Source organism: Geotrypetes seraphini, chromosome 3, assembly GCF_902459505.1.
Source record: "Geotrypetes seraphini chromosome 3, aGeoSer1.1, whole genome shotgun sequence".
Classification (NCBI taxonomy): domain Eukaryota; kingdom Metazoa; phylum Chordata; class Amphibia; order Gymnophiona; family Dermophiidae; genus Geotrypetes; species Geotrypetes seraphini.
The window spans coordinates 369,204,137-369,219,863 of record NC_047086.1 but is presented as its reverse complement, the minus strand read 5'-3'; the positions used below and the strand labels follow the sequence as shown (position 1 = coordinate 369,219,863).

The 15,727-nt window shown below is 44.4% G+C and overlaps 1 protein-coding gene across 2 annotated transcripts in view; it reads left to right on the top strand.

The window, feature by feature from the left end:
- SOS1 (SOS Ras/Rac guanine nucleotide exchange factor 1) overlaps positions 1 to 15,727 on the top strand; it is a 311,664-nt gene that overhangs the window by 289,325 nt on the left and 6,612 nt on the right. For both annotated transcript variants that reach the window (XM_033937170.1, XM_033937172.1), the window contains one exon: positions 1,742 to 1,860. In XM_033937170.1, the coding sequence (XP_033793061.1) occupies positions 1,742 to 1,860 (119 nt within the window). The remainder of the gene's footprint in view (positions 1 to 1,741; positions 1,861 to 15,727) is intronic.

Genomic DNA, 15,727 nt, shown 5'->3' with positions numbered 1-15,727 from the left:
GTGGAAAGTCTCCGGGACCCCAAAAAGGTTGAGATTACTTTATCTGAATACCCCTTTCAAGAGCAAAGCCGTAAGACAAAAGGAATCGAACATTGGAATGGGACCCTGAGTTAGAAGGTCGGACGAGAGAGGCAGAGGATCTGCCTCCAGATGATGAACCAGGTCCGTGTATCACGGACGCCTGGACCAATCCGGGGCCACCAGAATCACCAGATCTGGATGTCGAACAATGCAGAGAAGAACTCTGCCCACTAATGGCCATGGAGGGAACACATACAACAGACCCTCCGTTGGCCATGGTTGAACCAGAGCATCTAGCCCCTCGGCCTGAGCATCTCTGCAACGATTGAAGAAGCGGGGTATTTTGGCGTTGACACATGTGGCCATCAGATCCAAGAGGGGCTGACTCCAAAACTGCACTATTAACTGAAATGCTTCTAGGCTTAGACACCACTCTCTGGGGACTAGGACGTGATGACTTAGAAAGTCTGCCTTCACATTCTCTACGCCTTCTATGTGGAAGGTTGAGATGTCCTAAAGATGAGACTCTGCCCATATCATAAGCAGAGCTGCCTCCTGCACCACCAAAGTGCTTTTGGTGTTCCCCTGACGATTGACATAGGCCACCGCCGTGGCATTGTCCGAAAGAACCCTGACTGACTTGCCCATCAGGAAGGACTGGAAGGCTAACAGCACTAGACTGATGGCTCTGGTCTCTAGAACATTGATTGACCAGGACACCTCCTCCGTGCCGGTTCTCGGGGAAAGGGGGGGGGGGGGGTGGAGCAGCGCCGCTGGCCTCGGGGGTGGGTGAGGGGTGGGAACGTATCAAGCGAGTTTCCCTTAGTTCCTATGGAGAAACTAGCTTTGATGTATGAGTATTTTGGTTAAAAGCATGCTTCTGGAACAAATTATGCTCGTAAACCAAGTTTCCACTGTATATTGATATACCGACCATCACAAGTATCAGGCACCAAAGTCATCATCGGTCTCAATAAATACTTTAAATATTTTTAATTATTTTATGCTTTAAATATTTTCAAGTAGAAAAATACTCATCTTTATAGCCGCATAGATAAAGATGAGTATTTTTCTACTTGAAAATATTTAAAGTATTCATTGAGACAGATGACGACTTTGATGCCTGATACTTGTATGTTTAAAGTTTGGACTCGTACAGATGGTACCATTGAGGTCTGTAAGATTTAGCTTATAAGACTCTTTTTGGTTTTGTTTTGAGTTTGAATAATTTTGAGTCTTAAATACATTATAGTGTTGCAAACAAAGAGCCGGTTTTGATTTGTACTGACAAAGATAAATATTAAGGCAGAATGTGGTAACTGTCCCAGAAGCAGAGAAAATGCTCATTTGTGGAGGAGGAGGAACTCTGAGATCTAAATAGGTTTAATGTTTTAAGTCTAAAATCTGGCTAAGCAACGGGATTTAAATTGCATCACCAGATTCCTAGTGGTGTGGGGACCAGTCTCACAATATGAGCCCTCATATCTGAGCTATTCAAACTGGAAGATTGATCCCAAGATGGGGATGCAAAATCAAAAGTTGGTTCAGGGCACTACAGCCCCTTGAGCTGAAGTAGGTGACTGGATTTGCCCTATGTTTGCAACTAACGTGTTAACTTGTTATCTTAATGCAAAAACATATTTTACAATATAGCATTGAAGAACAGCAGCTAGCAAAATATTGAAAGGCCGATAAACATAATATATTTTTCTTTAAACAGGATCTGCTTCCATATCTTCTATTAATTTTAACAAGAGCTCTGAAGAAACTCCTGTACCTCCACCAGTTCCTCCACGAAGGCGACCAGAGTCAGCACCAGCAGAGTCTTCCCCATCTAAAGTAAGCACATAGATTTATTTTTTTATATTATCACTAAATAATGTAATTAAATTTAGATTGATGCATCGAAATAAAACCTCAGTCCTGACATAGTGAACTATTTTTAATTTTCTTACTATATATTTTTGGTTCAGTTAATGCCATCAGGTGAATCAAAAGTTCAAGCTTTCTCCAAGGCTGATATGGCCCAAAACCCTTTACTAATGATTTTATTTTATTTTTTTATGGCACACAGCAGTCCCAGGGTATTTGATCATAAATGTTAGTATATTTATCTGAGGACAAGCAGGCAGCATATTCTCACATGTGGGTGGCGTCATTCACCGAGCCCAGTACAGACAGTTCAAAAATGTAGTGTCACTTTTAAAATGAAAAAAATCTCAAACTGCCCATACCGCATATGTGTGAGTGCCTTCCCACCTTGCTGCCAAATCATGGGACCATCAGTTCTTTGTTTCCACAGAGTGGAGAAGCCGCTCTTAGAGTGTCTCTCTAAGTGTGCCTTTTAATGCATATTGAATGCTTATATTGTATGTGTACTTTTTGTGTTTTCCCTTCTTCTATTCATCATTTTTTTTTAAATTTTTTCTTACCTCTTTCATTTGATACCAATTTTTTTTTTATTTTTGAGTAACTCTTATTTTGGGCCTACCGGCATTTTTTCAGCCTGTTCTAAAGTGTGGAGCATCACCCTATTTTTGGCATATCTTTACTTGACCCCCCTCTAACCATTGAATCTTTTGACCTTGCATTGGCGGGTTTACTGTCCATGCCCAAAGTTTAAAGTGGGTTCGAACGGTGCATTCCATGTCAGTGGACCATTTCAGGTACCAACCCACACAACTTCTGTGTCCAGTGCTTAGGTCCTGAATTCCGGGACATTTCTTGCATGCTCTGCTACATGTTGCAAAAGAGATCACTTAAAGCCCGAAAGTTGAGATATGAGAAATTTTTTGGGTCAACTTTAGGAACATCAGTAATGTCTGAAAATTCAGTTGCCGACATACAGCGTCAAACATCTGCTTCTCTGGTGCTGCCTGGCTCAGAGAAACCTGGTATAAAATGCATAAACATATTTCTCCCTCTAGGTCTGTTTCTACACAGTCTTTATTAATGAAGTGCTCTAAGAGCCAATATACTGAGACTGAATCACCTGTGAAGCAAGTCAAGAAGTCATAAGAGTCCATGATACATTTTCAGTTATTGGTACTGGCACCATCACTGCATGATCAGTATTTTGTGTGTGGCAGGCCCTTGGTTGTAGAATACTCTGCCAGAATCAGTTCATTAAGCAATATCACTTTTACTTTATTGAAAGACATTGTGTTCAAGAAGTCTTTTCTTACTAAGTGATATGATAGTGCTGCTGCTAGGTATATGCAGTTTTGAATGTTTGCTTATGTAACCTGCACAGATTTTGGGATGTGCAGGATATAAATTGCACAGATTTTGGGATGTGCAGGATATAAATATTTTTAAATAACTCGTAATGCTTGTTTGTTTATTTTTCATTCACTCCCTTATTGCAAATTTAGATGAGACATGCAAAAATCAACGTTACAATCAACGTTACTTACCTGTAGCAGATGTTCTCCGATGACAGCAGGCATATATTCTCACAATTAAAACTGTAGTTTGTGAAAGAAAATATTACAGCTTGTCAGTATTTAGTAGTTAATTATAAATCAATGGGACTCTCCATTAGTTATTACATTAGTATGGAGCAGTCTCATGAGCAGTGCATAGCATTTAAAAGAGCACTCTCTGCTATAAAAACAGCTTTATCGTTGCTAAGAAACAGAAAGCCATTCATTTCTAAGGCTTCCTTTCTGGGAAAACTGCCAAAGCAGAAATGTTCATAAAATATGTACCCTGTGTTCTGTGAACATAGATAAGGTATATTTAGCTGAGCTCCAATATACTAGTGCGAAGTAACAGTCTGAGCTCTGACAACAAAGTTAGCTCGGACCCCAAAAAGCAAAGTATTCATTCCGGGATTTGTCTTATCAGTTATTTGATCTCTCATGTTATCTAAAATCTCGGTGGAACCGTTATCTAAAATCTTAGTGGAACCTCCGTATTTGTTCTAGTGCTGCCCAATTTCCAATTCGAATCAGGTGAATCGATTCAAGTTAATTCATTTTTTTTTTTTATTGACCTGACTGATTTCTTAGGGGAGTGCTGCAGTGCTTACGGCCAAGGGTGTGCTTCGCCATTCTCAGATACCACCGCAGGTTACCGAGCACTTAGGGTAGCCCGAAGGTCCTGGTAAAGAAAATACCTGCCGTCAGAAAATGGCGGTTCGGGCTTTGTACAGATTGTGGTATAAAGATGCATGGTATCTGTTCACAGGCACTGGGGCTTGGAAAAATGATCTCCGACACACTCCCGGCCCTTCGTGGTGCTGTCAGCAATCATTGGCCTAACCATGGTACTAATGGCTTTTATTTCGGATATGAGCCCAACTTTATCCTTGATGCCTCCTGTGTGATTTGCACTAATGTTGTTAGGTTGCCATAGGCTCAATGGGGATTGTGCACGGCCCAGACATACTAAAGCAACTTATAGAAAAAGAGATTTAAACAACTCATTTTATAATATAACTTAAAGCTGGGTAAAATAAGTGCTGTGATGTTTGAATACTATTCTTGAAAAGCTCACACGTACATACCAAGATTCCCTTATCCAGAGGGAATATATTTTGATCAGTGTTAGCTTTTAAGGTATATACCAATATTTCAGTACATTGCAATATTTTATAATTTTTCATTCTAGCCGGACTGAGAGGGGGAGGTGAATAAATAATGAGTCTAAAAACAGAAGAGGGTGAGAGATGGTGGACAACGGGAGGGAGGGAAGGAACAGAATGTGAGAGAAGTTGGACACAAGAAATGGTGTGGAGGAGGGATACAGATACTGGATAGGAGGGTAGTTGGTAAGAGAATGGGAGAGATGGTGAACCCTGGGGTGGGGAAGGAGGACGAGATGCTGGATGAAAGGGTAGTTAAGAAAAGGAGAGATGGTGGATCTGGGGATGGTGGGGGTCCATCGCTGCAGCTGTGGGGATGGAGACTAAAAGCGCCAGACCTCCGGAGGAGGGAAGAGAAATGGAAGGGGAGGACAGAGATGGAGAATGGATGGTTAGCACCAAGAAAGAAGAAAACGAGAAATGGGCAGGAGACCCTGGCAAGCAAGTTATCAGAAAACAACCAGAGCCTGGGACCAACATGATTTGAATAATGACCAGACAACAAAAGGTAGAAAAAATTTTCTGTTTTGTGATTACAATATGTCAAATTTGAAATGTGTATCCTGCTAGAGCTGGTGTTAGACCATGAATGTGAGCTAGGATTTAACAGAGAGGAAAAGGGTTTTTTTTCTTTATTTTGTTTACACCACAGCGCTAGTGTGGGTAGGAGAGGGCAAAGGGGGTGAAGAGGCTATAAAATAAACCCAGCAGAAAAATCGAATCGAAAAACCAATTCAATAGGCTGAATCGAATCGAAATTTTTTTTTCCTGAATCAGGCAGCACTAGTGTGTACTATCTCCTCTTCCCTCCCCCCCCACCCACCCACATACATGTTGAGGCTTGCCAAAGCCCTATTAGAAGGGATGCTGCCCTTGTAGTTGATGTGGAACTTAGGATGCAACTCTCCATCAACCCATAACAACAATAAACCATATATTTTACAGTGGAATTTGGCTGCTCTGTGTATAATCCCAAAGGTGCATCTTCCTCGGGTACAAGCAGTAGCACCCTCCTCCCCCCACCCCAGCGCTTGTGGTAAAAATGGAAAGAATAAACCCCCAGTCGCCTAACCAAAAACAGAAAACCTGATCAATCTAAACTTCTTTAGGCAATGTATTCCACAAAGCACAGTTACTTACCATAACAGGTGTTATCCAGGAACAGCAGGCAGTATTCTCACATATGGGTGATGTCATCCACAGAGCCCGGATACGGACAGCCTCGCAAGCAAACTTGCTTGAAGAAACTCAGAAGTTTTGAGTCTGCCGTACCATGCACATACCTTCCCGCCCAGCACAGGGCACGTCTCCTCAGTTCAGATAGCTAGCAGAGAATCCAACCAGGGGGGGGTGGGTGGGTTGTGAGAATAGCTGCCTGCTGTCCCTGGATAACACCTGTTATGGTAAGTAACTGTGCTTTATTCCAGGACAAGCAGGCAGCCTATTCTCACATGTGGGTGTCGTCCAAGATAACCAGAATGGGATGGTGGGAGTGTTGGCAATTCAGGAGAATATGTATGAACCGAGGACCAGGTGGCAGCTTTGCAAATTTCCTCAATAGGAGTGGATCTATGGAAAGCCACTGAAGCCACCATAGCTCTGACTTTGTGGGCTGTGACTCGACTCTGTAGATGCAGTCCAGCCTGAGCATAGCAGAAAGAGATACAAGCAGCCATCCAGTTGGATGGTTCGCTTAGAAATCGGGTGTCCCAACTTGTTTGGATCGAAGAAGAAAAAAAAGTTGAGGCGCAGATCTGTGTGATTTGGTGCATTCTAAGTAGAAGGCCAAAGCACGCTTACAGTCCAGGGTATGAAGAGCTGATTCTCCAGGATGAGAATGAGGCCTTGGAAAAAATACTGGAATTACAATGGATTGATTGAGATGAAATTCTGAACCACTTTAGGTAAGAATTTAGGATGAGTACGGAGGACCATTTTGTCATGATGGAAAGGTAGATCAGCAACTAAAGTTTGCAGCTCACTGACTCTTCGAGCAGATGTGAGGGCAATGAGAAACACCTGAGTCATATCCATTGGTTCAAAAGGAGACTTCATCAATTGAGCAAGAACAACATTGAGATCCCAAACCACTGGAGGCGGTTTGAGAGGAGGTTTGATATTGAAAAGTCCTTTCATAAATCTGGAAACCACAGGATGAGCAGAGAGGGGTTTCTATTTGATAGGCTGATGGAAAGCAGCAATTGCACTAAGATGGACTCGAATGGATGTAGACTTTAGGCCAGAGATAGATAAGTGCAGAAGATAATCCAAGACTGAAGACAAGGAGGTATCTCGAAGCTCCTTGTTATGAGAGATGCACCACGTAGAAAATCTAGTCCAATTTTGGTGGTAGCATTGTCTAGTAGCAGGCTTTCTGGAAGTCTCTAAAATGTTCAAACAGGTTGAGAAAACTGAAGAGGAGTTATGTTGAGAGGTACCAAGCTGTCAAGTGTAGAGACTGCAGGTTGGGATGAAGAAGAGATCCTTGACTCTGTATAAGCAGAAATGGAAAAACTGGTAGAAGGATGGCTCCCTGCTGCTGAGCTGAAGTAGAAGGGAGAACCAGGGTTGCCTGGACCACCGAGGATCATGGTGGCATGATTGTTCTTGAGCTTGACAAGAGTCTTGAGAATGAGAGGGAATGCATACAGGAACAGATTCATCCATTCCAGATGGAAAGCATCTGCCTCGAGGAGAGTATATCCTGGAGCAGAACTGAGGCAGTTTGTTGTTGTGGGGAGACACAAAGAGATCTATTCAAGGTGTTCCCCACTGAGAAAAAAACGAGATGAAGAGGCGAGGAATTGAGTGTCCATTCGTGAGGTTGCAGAAGACGACTCAATTTGCCCACCAGACAGTTTTTCTCTCCTTGAATGTAGACTACTATCAGGAAGGTGTTGTGATGGATCGCCCAGTCCCACACCCTTTGAGCTTCTTGACAAAGAGGGAGAGATCCTGTTCCTCCTTGCTTGATGACGTAGTATATGGCGACTTGGTTGTCCAAATAAGGACTACTTGGTCGTGAAGATGCTGAAAAGCTTTGAGCGCGTTGAAGATCGCTCTGAGTTCCAACAAATTGATGTGACACTGACGATCCGTGCTGGACCAGTGGCCTTGAGTATGGAGACCGTTGAGATGAGCCCTCCCCACAAGCGTAGGTCGAGGAATCTGTCATGAGAACTTTCTGATGAGGGGTTGTCTGAAACAGTAAACCTCTGGAGAGATTGGAAGAGAGCATCCACCAGTGGAGAGACTGTCTCAATGAAAGTGTGACTGTAATGTGTTGAGAGAGTGGGTCGCAAGCCCGTGCCCACTGAGATGCTAGGGTCCACTGAGGAATTCTGAGGTGAAGTCTTGCAAAAGATGTCACGTGAACCATGTGATCGAGTAGTACCATCATGTGTCTCGCTGAGAGTGAAGAAAGGGAAGACACTTTGCGGCAAAGCTGAAGAAGAGCATCCAGATGCTGCTGAGGAAGGAATGCTCTGAGTTGGACAGTGTCCAGAACAGCTCCGATGAACTCTAGGTTCTGAGAGGGCTGAAGGTGAGATTTGGGAAAGTTGATTTTGAATCCCAAGTTTTGTAGGAACCACGTAGTCCGAGAATCTCAGCGAGAGGGAGAATTAGAAGGCCTTGAGCATGCGCAGATGCATGCTCAAGGCCGGCAGAGGCAGGAAGATTTTCTAGCGGCACCGGCACGTCCTGTGGGCTGCGTGCCAGTGCCAGACCGGGGGGGGGGTAAGTTCAAGTTGTTCGAGCGAGGGGTGCCGGTTCACGCGGAGGGGGAGTGCCAGTTCACACGGGGGGGGGGGGGGGGGGGAAGCAGCGCCACTGGCCTCGGGGGGGGGGGGGGTGGAAACGTATCAAAGTGAGTTTCCATTATTTCCTATGGGGAAACTCGCTTTGATATACGAGTATTTTGGTTTACGAGCATGCTTCTGGAACGAATTATGCTCGTAAACCAAGGTTCCACTGTAAAGCCCTTAAACGTTCACTTATTTTGAATATGACTTTCTGGTTGACATCAGCTGCAATCAAAAAATCTGTCAAAAGTGGAAACATTTCTACATCTTTCTCATGTACTCGACTGTCCCAAAGAGCCAACTTCTTTTTGAACGCATCCATTTTATTTCTCAATGTAAAAATATTTGTACATGAACCCTAAAGGGAAATATTAAGTTCATTAAGAAAGTTAAAGATGTCCGCCATATATGCAAGCTTAGCCATCCATTCCTCATTAAACAAAGGTTCTGCTAAATTAAATTTTCGCTCTCGTAGAAACTGCTTTACCTCCTCTCTTAATTCGAAAAGGCATGCAAGAGCCCTTCCTCGCGATAACCACCTCACTTCTGCATGGAGAAGGAGATGTTGGTGGTGTGAGTCCATACTCTCACACAATATTGTGAACAGCCTGGAATTCATAGGTTGACTATGAATTTCATTTAATGATCTTTACTACGTCATTCATCACAGTGTTCAGTTCAGCAGAAAGCTTCTTTGCAGCTAGATGTTCCCAGTGGATTATGCAGTGAGTTGACAAGATTTCTGGGTGCGCAATTTCCTTTATTTTCGCAACTACTCCTGAGCGAAATCCAATCATACTCGCAGCACCATCCGTACATACTCCGACGCATTTCCTCCAGTCTAAGCCTTGTGCTTGAACATACTTATGAAGTGCATTAAATATCTCTGAACTAGTGGTCCGTCCAGGTAAGTCAAGGCAACAAAGAAGTTTTTCCTGAAGGTCTTCCTCTCCACTATACCTCATGAAGCACAGTTGGAAAGCATGGCTACTCACGTCAGTAGACTCATCAAGTTGAATTGAGAAATATCTCGATTTCTTTATCCCCTCTACAATTTGCATTTCGATATCCATGGCCATATCAACAATTCTCCTCTGAATTGTGGTGTCCGACATAGGTATAGCCTATAGCTTTTTAGTGGCTTGAGGTCCCAAAATCTCTTGTACGACATCTAAGAGGCAAAGTTTTACTAAGTCCTTGCCAATTGTAAATGACTTTTTTGTTTTAGCTATTCGGAGAGCAACTAAATATGAAAAAAGATTGATTCAATTAAGAAGAATAGTATGGAAAGGGAGGGGGGAGAAGGGTTTAGATATATATACATTTGTTATTATCTTGATAGATTTATCAAGTGTTGTTTGTAAATCTATGTATCACTCTTATTGTACACTTGTTGAAAGATTAAAAATGAATAAAGAATTTAAAAAAAAAAAAAAGATGCTTGAAGCAGTGATTTGTTAGTAGTTGTCATCATTTTCATTACACTTTTTTGCTTTGTCATTTGATCACGTAATCTTTCAAAAAAGTCCAGTGGTTTATCAATAAAATCTCTATGCTTCAAATGCAAATGACGAGCAAGTTTGGAAGGTTTCAATGCGTCATTTGACAGAATTTCAGAACACACTACACACAAAGGCCGTGGTGATAGTTCACTGCCAGGTGCTAATATGAAACCAAGCTTTAAATACTCCTTATTGTAATATCTAACAAAGTTTCCTTTTGTGTTTTTGGTTGGTATTTCATATTCCGAAGTATCAACAGATTTCTTTTTCTTGATTTGTTCTGAATTTGAAGTACTAGTACTTGGCACATTTTCAGAAGTATCCCTACTTTCCTCTTTGCCTCTATTAAAAAAGGTTAAAAGGTTTTGCTGTTTGGTTTTCTTTATTTCCATTTTGCTTTCCCACTGCAGCATCTACCCAAACGTAGATCTAAATAAATAATATATGCGTTATTAAAAGTACACTACCCACATCCTGTGTCAATTACTGCAGAAAAGCATTGTTTTAACTCCCGCGGACCTCATGGTTCCCGCTCACCCCAAGTATCCTCATCTTACTCCCCTCTCAGCAGCATCTCTCCTTCTCCCTCCCTCCCTCCCGGTCCAGTAGCAACTCTCCCTTTGTTTACCTTTGTCCAGCAGCTTCCTACCCTTCAACAGTGGCTTCCTCCCCTCAGCTCTCAGTACTTGCCTGCAGCAGTGCCAGTAGTCACTGCAGTGATTTAGTTAGGCAGCCCGCCTCTGAGGAAAGATCTCTATTTTATATATGAAAAGTACACAATAAGCAAAAATATTTGATAGAAGCTTTAACAATTTCAAATAGCACTAATTTCACATTTCAGTTTCAAATAGCACTAATTTCAAATAGGGCCCTGGGTCTCTGGCCCAGAAATATCTAAGAAAAAGGACAATTTTTTATTAAATGGTTGATTTTTATGGAGCATGTAGGGTTGGGCAGACTGATTGGACCATTCAGGTCTTTTATCTGCCTTCATTTACTATGTTACTATATAAATTTCAAATAGCACTAATTTAAGTTCCTTGTACCTCTAAAAGGAAAGGGGCTGCCCCTATGAAGTTTACAAAGGTAATCTTGACCCACCAGAATACAATGAAAACAGCTTCAGGATCAAACAAAAAAAGGTAGCACTATAAGCATTATTTTCTATCGCACGGTCCAGTTTCAGTTACTTAAGGGGGAAAAGAGATTAATCTTAAGACCCTAATCTGAATGGAAACACATTTTTGCTTATTACTAACTGAAGAAAATATATTACTTAAAAAAAAACTCCAACCAACACTTCCTTATTCTTCTAGCATTATTCGGGACTACCTGAGTAGCTTTCAGGAGCTAAACAGTCCCCCAACCTCACTCAAACATGCAACATAAATAATACACCAACCCACATTTCAAGTTTAATTAATTTTAATATACCGACCATCGACGTGCACCTGGTCGGTTTACAATACTAAAAATGAAAGGTTAAAATAAATTTTTGTAGGGGGGGAAATGTGAACATTAAATAGACAAATTACATTACAACATAATACACCAACCCACATTTCTACCTTTTGATAAGGTCAGAATTAAGATGTTGGCACCTATAAACAGGGCTAGGCAACGAAGACAAAACATAAACCACTGTCCTGACCTAAACCAACAAAATTGACTTCATTCACCCCATTCCTGCCTTTTCAAATGTTGTTGACTGCAGTTTTTTAAAGTAGAAATCAATAAGGAGCAGAAAATAGCAACTGTACTACACTAAAGTGTTAACTTAAAAAAAAAGTTGTACAACTACCACTGAGAGAGAAAAATAATAGCCAAGTACTTACTCCATTTACAGCCAACAGCTCACAAGAACTCACTCGCAGAAACTAGACTCCTTCTCCCAGAGCATGGAAAACATCACAACTCCCACTCCTGTCTTCTCATTGGCTCCTTCTCCTTCCAGCCCATCCAATACCATCACAAATCCCACTCCTGTCTTCTCATTGGTTGATCCGCAGTCCCACAACCAATCTGTAACTAAAAAATGCTGATCCACGGTCCCAAAACCAATCTCTCTTGCCCCAAACCCTCCAGGGGAAAAGGAACGTTTTAGATTTTGCCAGCCTTGCACGGACCGGCAGGAAACTTTTGTGGTGCTCTGTTTCCCTTGCTCTTGCCAGCCCTGTGTGGACCAGCTGGAAATTTTGGTGGTGCTCAGTTTCTTTTGAACTTGCCAGCCCAGTGCAGACTGGCAGGAAATTTTGGTGGCGTTCTGTTTCTCTTGCCAGCGCTGCGCAGACCGGCAGGAAATTTTTGTGGATCGGCACCGGTCCACGGACCGGTGGTTGAACTGTGTTCTAAACATCATTAACTGTTCCTAGAATTTTACTTTTTGTTTTCAATTTTGATTTTGAGATTTGAAAGAATAAAAAGTTTTGATGTTTTTTTTATTTGTTGTTTTTTTTTTTTAATCCTGCATTCTTCAAAACTTTTATCCACTGTGTGGAACATAATTAACTGGTTATTATCCCAGGACAAGCAGGCAGCATATTCTTAACGTATGGGTGACGTCACCGACGGAGCCCCGGTACGGACCTTTTTAACTAGAAAGTTCTAGTTGGCCGCACCGCGCATGCGCTGGTGCCTTCCCGCCCGACGGAGGAGTGCGTGGTCTCCAGTTTCTTCGTTTCCGCGGAGCGAAGAAGACGCATGTGCTTTCAACGGCCGTTGAAAACTCTATTTTGCCTTCCCGCTCGCGATTTTTTGATCCTTTTTTGTTCTATATTTTGTCTTTTGACTTTACTTTCCTTTTCAAAAAAAAAAAAAACTCGTGTCTTTTTCTTTGCTTTTTTGCAGCCGGCCCCGGCGGGGCCTGTTGTAATCATACAAGCCTCCGGGTTTGATTTCGCGGAGGCCGTGTTTCCCTTCATGCCCCCGCAACCGGGCTTCAAGAAGTGCCAGCGGTGTGCACGCCCGATCTCTCTGACTGACCCGCACAACTGGTGCCTTCAGTGTTTGGGTCCAGAGCATCGGGCTGACACCTGCACCCGCTGTGCAACTCTCAAGAAACGCACACTTAAGAACCGGCAAATACAGCAAAATATTCTTTTCGGTGCCGGTTCTACCATGGAGCAGGCCCCGACGTCGACGGCACCGCCTAAATCGGCACCGGCCACATCGACACCGCCTGATCCTCCTTCGGGGTCGATAGCGCCAGGTAAGCCGGCTAAGAAGCCTCCCACTTCCCTTGAGCGACCTCCTGTTACAGCGGTGACACCGGTTCTTCCGACGTCCCGCCGATCCCGTAAACGCTCCGCTCCGATCACGGTGAGTGCCTCGTCATCGGCCTCCTCATCGCCGGAGCGTCGAGCAGCACCTATGGTACCGAAGAAATCTAAAGCGGTACCGGTGCCCCCATTGGAGGACCGGATCTCGGCCATCCTCCAGGACAAACTTCAGGAGCAGCTACAGAAGCAACTCCAACAGCTCCTTCCAACCATACTGGCACCGCTCCTTCCGGTACCAGTCCAGACCGAGCCTGGTACCGCCCCACCGGTATCCACCCCTTCGGTACCGCTGAACACATCCATGCCGGTCTTATCTGCTCAGCCTGTACTTCAGACTTGCTCGGCAGAGGACCCGACCCAGGCCCCAGATCGACGCCGGTCATCTCGGGACCGGGATGGACACCATTCCTCCAGGGACAGGGATCGACGCCGGTCTTCATCCCCCGGCACCGTATCCATGCGATCTGGCAAGTCCCTTTCTAAAACACGCCATACCGAACCGGCTGTCAGGGACCCAGACCTGTGGGAACAATCCCCACTCGGTACCGAAGAGGATGCCTCTTCTACCGATGAGGAACCCTCTATGGCTGAAACCACTTCCAAGCCCGAGCAATCCTCCTTCACGAAATTCCTTCGGGAGATGTCTGCGGCTCTCTCCATCCCACTTGAGTCCGACTCCAAGAAGTCCCAGGCATTTTTAGAAGCCTTGGACTTCGACCAACCTCCCAAGGAATTTCTTAAACTCCCCGTACATGATATCCTACGGGAAACATTTTACAAAAATTTGGAAACCCCACTGACTGTCCCAGGTGCCCCTAAAAAACTGGACAGTTTATACCGGGTCATCCCGATCCCGGGATTTGATAAAACCCAATTGCCCCATGAGAGCCTCCTCGTAGAGTCCACTCTAAAGAAATCTCAGGGATCTAGTGTGTATGCCTCCACCCCTCCTGGCAGAGAGGGAAAAACTATGGACAAATTTGGAAAGCGCCTGTACCAGAATGCCATGCTGGCTAACAGAGCCAACAATTACTCGTTTCATTTTTCATTTTATATGAAACACCTGGTCCAACAACTTTCTGCTTTGGAAAAGTATGTACCTGAGCGTAAAATCCCACTTTTCCAACAGCAGATTTCCAGCCTCCTTCAGCTCAGAAAATTTATGGTGCGCTCGATTTACGACTCCTTCGAGCTTACTTCACGAGCCTCTGCACTAGCTGTAGCCATGCGACGCCTAGCCTGGTTGAGGGTGTCTGACCTTGATGTGAACCACCAAGACCGTCTCGCCAACGCGCCCTGCCTTGGTGATGAACTTTTTGGGGAATCTCTTGATACCACAACACAAAAACTTTCGGCTCATGAGACCAGATGGGACACCCTCATTAAGCCGAAGAAGAAGACTCCACCGGCACGACCATACAGGCCTCAGTCCTCTTATCAACGTCGATTCTCTGCCAGGCCGCTGAATCCTCCTCAGCAACAATCCCGCCGGCCTCGCCACCAACAACAACAACACACTCAGGCTCGTTCTCAGTCCCACCAGGCGACCAAGCCTCTCCCTTCGACTAAAAACCCTCAGCCCTTTTGACTCCTTTCTCCAGGGCATAGCCAGTCTCCAACCTTCCATGCCTCTTCCTCAGCCTATCGGAGGCCGCCTCACCATCTTCCTCCACCGCTGGGAGGCCATCACGTCAGACCTGTGGGTTCTCAACATCATCCGTCACGGATACTCACTAAGGTTCCAAACTCTACCCATAGATCATCCTCCCGTAGAGTCTGCTTCTCACTCCTCCCAAATTCCTCTCCTCCTTCGGGAGGTCCAATCCCTTCTCCTCCTCAATGCCATCGAAGAAGTTCCACAAGACCAGAGGGGTCAAGGTTTTTACTCCCGCTACTTCCTGGTACCCAAGAAAACGGGAGATCTTCGTCCTATTCTCGACCTCAGGAACCTCAACAAGTGTTTGGTCAAGGAGAAGTTCAGAATGCTCTCCCTTGCCACACTTTATCCTCTTCTCTCTCAACACGACTGGCTATGTTCCCTGGACCTCAAGGAGGCCTACACCCACATTCCAATCCATCAGGCTTCACGTCGCTACCTCCGATTCCAGGTTCAGAATCACCACTATCAATACAAGGTGCTGCCCTTTGGTCTCGCATCATCGCCCAGGGTGTTCACCAAATGCCTGATTGTGGTAGCGGCCTTTCTCAGGTCCCACAACCTACAAGTGTTCCCATACTTGGACGATTGGTTGGTGAAAGCAACAACCGCTCCACTTGTGCTGCAATCCACTCACCACACCATCTCTTTCCTCCATCTCCTGGGGTTCGAGATCAATTATCCCAAGTCGCATCTGCTTCCCACGCAGCGCCTTCAGTTCATCGGAGCTCTTCTCGATACCAACTCCATGAGAGCGTTTCTTCCTGCCGACCGGCACCGGACACTGCTTCACCTCTGTCGACAGGTACTCCTCCAACCATCCATCCCTGCTCGCAAGATGATGATTCTTCTGGGTCACATGGCCTCGACAGTCCATG